We start from the raw sequence: 6,401 nt of genomic DNA on the forward strand, positions 1-6,401 counted from the left end.
TATCTCTAGTTTGAGGAACAAATTCTGTTCATGCAATAAGGAATTTAAGGCCTGTTTGGTTTCTAACGCCCTGAATAAATACATTTATATTTGAAAAGAAATACACCTGCATTTATAAGAGTGTAGATGACAGATTATGAAAGGTGTAAATGTGGGAGTGTGTAGCAATTTGCGTAGGTGAGTTTCTGGAGAAATGGGCACTTTAAAATGAATCATAGCATTAAAAGCATTCAATAGGACAGAGATGAGTGGATGAGAAAAGATACTAATGCAACATACTTTACAACATGAACCATGCAACAATAACCATAAATATAATAAACAGAGTGCTGTAAAGGGCCAAATACCAACATAATGGATCACAATTATCGAAAGCGACGCCTTTTCTTCACCTTTGTAGTAATGCATATTTACCTGTCATTGCAAATATGATCAACTAGGTTATCTACATATCTGGCTTTAACTTATAGACCTCAGAAAGAACTAGTACTAAAAATGTTAGTTACAGTAAGCATTCATTCTGTTAGTTAAATATTACTAAACAAGAAGACCCTGGGTTGAGATGAACACAAATCAGACTAAAAACAGAAATAGTATAAACTGAATGTTCACAAGTTAGCAGAAATATACATTCACCAAAATACATTTGAACATAACATTAATAGTTTCCTCTCACTTTAACACAAGCAGAGGTTTCATTGATATTAAAGAAAGTATAGATGTTTTAGAAGAACCACTTTATCAGCACTAAAACATGAATACATATAAAACGAGTTTGATTAAAGACGAGACACGGGGACAAGATAAATCATATCGTGTAACTCTGATCTGCAGCATGTCTTGTAGTTTATGTTTCACTATATTATATTTCGCCCTGAGACGTTTAAAGGGAGAGGTATCAAGTGATCTGGCAGAACTGGTTCCTCAGGATACAGTAAATCACGCCCCCTAGTGGTGAGTCTGCGCCTCACGTCCATCTTCGGCACACACTGTCCAGTGCATTTGAAATGGCAAAATTTTAAAAAGCCATCTCAATTTTTGGGAGTAAGTACAACCAATGCCACAAATATCAGTTGACATTTTTTAAAGTGCCAATGAATAATCAATAGCTTTTAATGAACACTTATTAGATATGCACACTAACTCACTACCTTGAGCATTCTGGTTTGAGATATTAGTATTTTGTTTGAGAATTGTTGTGTCTCAGATCTTGTCTTCTGTGGTTATGTGCATGTGTTCAACACACAGGACCAACCAAAGAGATAAAATAACTTAAAACAAAACCCTATTGCATAAATACAAAGTGTTCTTGTAAGCACATCAGATGCATTAGATTTCAGTTCTACACTAAAGTCTCTGTCAGTTCAGGTGGAGTTTAGTCTACATTTCAGCAGGAACGACACCTATATTCACTGACCGGCCCCTGACACGCATGCTGGGCATTCCCACACGTTTGCATGACTGCGTGAGAACCTGCGGACCCGGAAGACCCAGGACAGTCTGATAAAGGGCATCAGTGTTTGCTAAAACACACAATCAAGACAAAGGTCTGTGTTCCAGGTTTGAGATATATCAACTGTATCTTAAAATGTAATACTATAACAGTACATTTAAAGAAATATATTCTGTATTATTATTATATTAGATAACTGATTCTTCGTTAAAAATGTCAGCACTCATTCCCCAAACTGAGCATGTTTAACACGAGTAAGAACACATTTGCTCCAAACTTAAAGTCTTTTAATTAACGTTTCTTAAAAGAAATAAAAAATTGGAGAAATCTCCGGTTGATTCTGATGGAATATTCCGTACGGTTTGAGTCCGTAATCAAGGGGGCGGAGCTTATGAAGTGTCAATCACAGGCAAGCAGATGAATATAAGCAGAATATAAACAACGTTTTCCTACAGAAACCCATTATATAGAACACACAACCATTCAGTGCTTTGGGTTCATATTCTGGGCTCATCTGCTGGCCTGTAAATAGTATGAATTTGATCTCATGAATTTAATATCAGTGTTTTATTACACTCTAAAAAATGCTGGGTTGTTTCAACAAAATTTCGGGTCAAATACGGACAAAGCCAGCCATTGGGGTACATTTTTAACCCAACGTTGGGGTTTGTCCATATTTTACCCAAAATTGGGTTGAAACAACCCAGCATTTTTTAGAGTGTACTTTAATATAATGCACTTGTTTTAGAAGTGTTTTAGAATGTCCTGGTGTCTTTAGTGGTTGAAATACTGCGGCAGGTATATGAATACTGTATATGAATCACAAGTGCCTAAAACTAGCATTTTGTTCACATATTTTTGTCTTTCTGCTTTGGAGAGGTGATCTTAATATTCAACAGATGGAAGATTGACAGGCCTGTGCTGCAGTTCTACTGATGTTCTGCCCTCCAGGACCCGGCAACACTCACAAGTCTGTAATATATACTTTTATATTAATAATTACAGGGATTATGTGAGGTTTTCCAGGCCAAAAACAGCTCAACATGGGAATTTCATTAAAATTGCCTAAAAAAACGAGGAAGTCAAAAAATGTCACTGTGAGTCATGGTCATCAGTCCTGCATTATTTAAGCATGCATTACTGTTATTATTCTGCTGAAGATGCATATATCCAGATGTGTGTGAGTGACAGCACTGATGTGAAGGCTGGAGTCATCGATATGCTAATAAGAACATGTTAAGGGGTCGTGGTAACATCTGTCTCCTGCAGCGCTCACGAACTCCAACAGGAATGTGCAGATTTGCATAGAAACACATTCCTGCTGCTGAGTCTGCCTGTACTGTGAATGTTTGGCATGTATAGATGTGAGTGACAGCTCTTATCGAGTGTTTGACAGGCTCTGAAAGACGGGGTTGATGCATGAAATCTTCCACTGCAGTTCGCAAGAACATGATGAATAAAACTGAACGTGTAAACTCCCATGTGCCTCTCAGATGCATGGAAGAACATCTTTATAATACGTTAGCTAGTGTATTAGATTTACTATTACTGACAATTAACTAGTGCATTGGGTAAAGTTAACACAGATGATTCATGTTAGCATTACCTTTAGAATAGAAACAAAATGCCAGTGCAATATGCAAATCCATCAGCCACATTCCTGACAGTCACACTTGTTTGCGGAGCATTCAGGACGATCTCAGCTGTTCTGACACTCACCTTCATTCATGAAAGATATTTCAAGAATGCGTATCATCAAGTGTGAGTCAAGAGCAAACCTTGAACTACCGAACATTCCTCCGGCGGCCCATCCCGGCCAAACCAGCGCACGGGACGCGAGGCGAGGCTTTGATAAACCTGTCCGTTCTTGGACAAGAACTTCAACCTCATTTACTAAAGTACATCTGAACTAATGTAACAGAGACAGCAACTGGGCATTCTGCTGACAGTCCACTAAAGACAACGAGACTGGCAGAGAAACAGAAGCCGGAGTGTAAACACAGCCGCTGAACACGTGGAGTAATGATGGCGCTGTACACACACGACTTCATGCTCATGTCCAGCTCACATTATACATCAAACACATTAATCAAAAGATTGATTCAAATATCATCTGGATCACTTCAGGGAATTGAGCGTTTAGATTTGACTGTTGCTCATGTGAACGGTGTTTAATTTAATCATGCAAAAGATGATAAAATACAAAAATCATAAAAAATACATGATATACATGTTTGAGCTGAATACATGAAGAGCTAAATTGCTTAACTTTCTGTATTTTTTCAATATATAATAATTTTTTATTATTTTATTCATGAATTTTGTATTTTCTCAAAGCCATGGCCCATGAATAAATAAAAGCAGGAGTAAGCAGCTAAAGAGCTAGATTGCTGTATATAAAAGCAACAGAGACAAATTTAGGCCAAGTATGATGACCAATATTCATAATTTGTCCTCTGCATTTCACCCATCTAAGTGCACACACACACACACACACACACACACACACACACACACACACACACACACACACACACACACACACACACACATACATACCCTCTCTCTCTCTCTCTCTCACACACACACACACACACACACACACACATACAAACCCTCTCTCTCTCTCTCTCTCACACACACACACACACACACACACACACACACACACACACACACACACACACACACATACACACACGTCAGTCTTTTCCTGTCGGTACTGAGAATCGAACCCTGAACTGGGTTGCCAGTCTGACTCTCTAACCATTAGGCCGTGGCAGCCCCACAACAGTGTTTGTATTTTCTTATTTATGCATTTATTTTTACATAGCTTAAGAGAAACACATAAGAGTAAACTGCATCAGTTTTTTTTTATAGATCAACACAATATTATTTCAAACAGTACACACACCAATCATGATTAAAGATAAGATGTCAGCAGCTTACCTATCCCCAGGTATGAAACTTCTTGAATCAGGGAAAGTGTTTGCTCCTGCGGTGTCTTCCTCCTCCCTCCTCTCGTCTGATGTACTCTCGCTGACGTTCCCCCGGGTCCTGTGAGAGATATAATCTCTGGCGGTCACCGACCCCGGTGTGTAGCTTGTGTCTTTGCCGTGTGTGAAGGTCTCCTCTGCTGAGATCTTTCCAGGTATGTGTTCTTGACATTCACTCTTCTGTGTTCTTGTGAGAAGTGTGTCTATATCCCTGGTGGTGTGTTCCTCCCTCTCAGCGTGGTTGTTATCAGCGCTTGTTTGGTATTTATTGCACCTTGCCGTGTCCTCCAGTGCTGTTATCTCTCCGCTGGTCTGGTGCGGGGCCAAGGGGCGGGGCCTAATCTCCAGGTGACTGTGTGTTTCCATGCTTGAATCTGCAAGCGATACCTTCGCCGACTCAGAGAAGGGAGGGGCCGAAGTGCATTCTTCAGAGCCACATTCTCGATTGACTGGTAGGGCTGGTTTCAGTGGATCGAGTCGGTGGATCTGCTTCTCTGCTTGACCTGTCAGCACTTCAGCTCCACATACTTCTGCTTCCATTGTTGCGGATGCTCCTCTTGTGCTTTGGTCCATTTTCAATTCCTCTTTCAGCTCTTCAACCTCATACTTTTCTAAAACCTTGTGAAGAAACATTTGCTCTTGTGTTAAAACATCCATGATTTGCTCTTCTTCAGCATCCTTTTCTTGATTCACTGAAACGTCATAATGTTCATCATACATATCCCTTTGTTCCTCAACTTCTCGATCGTATTTCTCCTTCACAAACATATGAAGGTCATTTCTAATGGTCATACTCTCTGCAGTGGTTACGATCTCAATTGATTCAGGTTCTTGAATGGACGTAACATGACATTTATAATGATAATCGGGATCTAGTCTACTTCCTTCCTCCACGTCTGGTCCATATTTGCTCTTCACGGACATCTGAAGGTCATGTCTAGTTGTTATACTCTCTGCTGTGGTTTCATCCTGGCCAATCAACTCAGAACTTTGAGTAGATGCCTCTTGAACATCAACCTCACAGTCTTCACACGCTAGCTGTTGTTTGTCTGTCTCTTCCTTTGGGGATCGAGTGCTGAACAGCTGGTATGAAACATCTAAGTGAGGGGGAGGATGAATTGTGATGGCATGTATGATTTCAGAGGTCAAAGTGCTGGAGACACCACTGTCTAGGAAATCTGAGGAAGTTTCTGACGAGTTCGCCGATTTAGCTTGGTCACTTTCCTGTGACAGGGTTTCCACATCTGAATAATACATATTATTAGAGAGACCCTTCTGGGAATGGTTAGGGCTGATGGGGCCAGAGTGACCTGAAAGGTCAAAGGTGACCTTTTTAGATGACTTAATGGTGGTGTGTTTTCTCGATACAGCTGGTAGAGCTATATTTAACTCATCCTCAAACAGGACAGGTTCAGCAGGCTTCTCTGAGTCAGTGGTAAATGTCGAAGAAGAATAATGATCGGTTTGATGAGATACCATTGTAATTGTCTCACAATTAATTTCAGGGTGAGTTTCTTCCAGAAAACTTGAATCAGAAGTGGAATGTATAGTGCTTGTGGGTAAACTGTGAGTTACTGAGCTTAAATCACTTTCATAAACATCAGTACCCGAGAAAGATAAAATTGGCTTTATATCAGTATCAGCATCCAAACTGTTCTCTGTAATTCTGGAGTAGGACACAGAGCTAGACACAATCACATCAGGCACGGATGAAACTGAAATGGATTTGGCGCTATTAGCAGTGGCACTGGAGGGGTCAGTGTTGACTCTATCACTGTTGCTGGCAGAGAGGTTTCTGTTATTTGCAGTGTTGGTTTGTGGATCTTCTGCCTCAGTAGATGTAATGGAAGGTGGATGAGTGGAGGAGCGTTCAAGGCTAAAAGCAGAATTTGAGTTGGAACTCTGGGTCATGGTTGTGTTTGAGGGGATGGGTGATCTCTGGGGGATGGAAG

General features: G+C 40.3%; 1 protein-coding gene across 1 annotated transcript in view; it reads right to left on the bottom strand.

Moving 5' to 3' along the window:
- Positions 1–6,398, bottom strand: part of crybg2 (crystallin beta-gamma domain containing 2) — a 34,779-nt gene extending 28,381 nt beyond the window's left edge. The window contains exon 1 of the mRNA XM_079591754.1: positions 4,403–6,398. Within this exon, the coding sequence (XP_079447880.1) occupies positions 4,403–6,360 (1,958 nt within the window). The 5' untranslated portion in view covers positions 6,361–6,398. The remainder of the gene's footprint in view (positions 1–4,402) is intronic.
- Positions 6,399–6,401: the final 3 nt, after the last annotated feature.

The sequence above is a fragment of the Phoxinus phoxinus genome (genome assembly GCF_949152265.1).
Source record: "Phoxinus phoxinus genome assembly, chromosome: 19".
Lineage (NCBI taxonomy): Eukaryota > Metazoa > Chordata > Actinopteri > Cypriniformes > Leuciscidae > Phoxinus > Phoxinus phoxinus.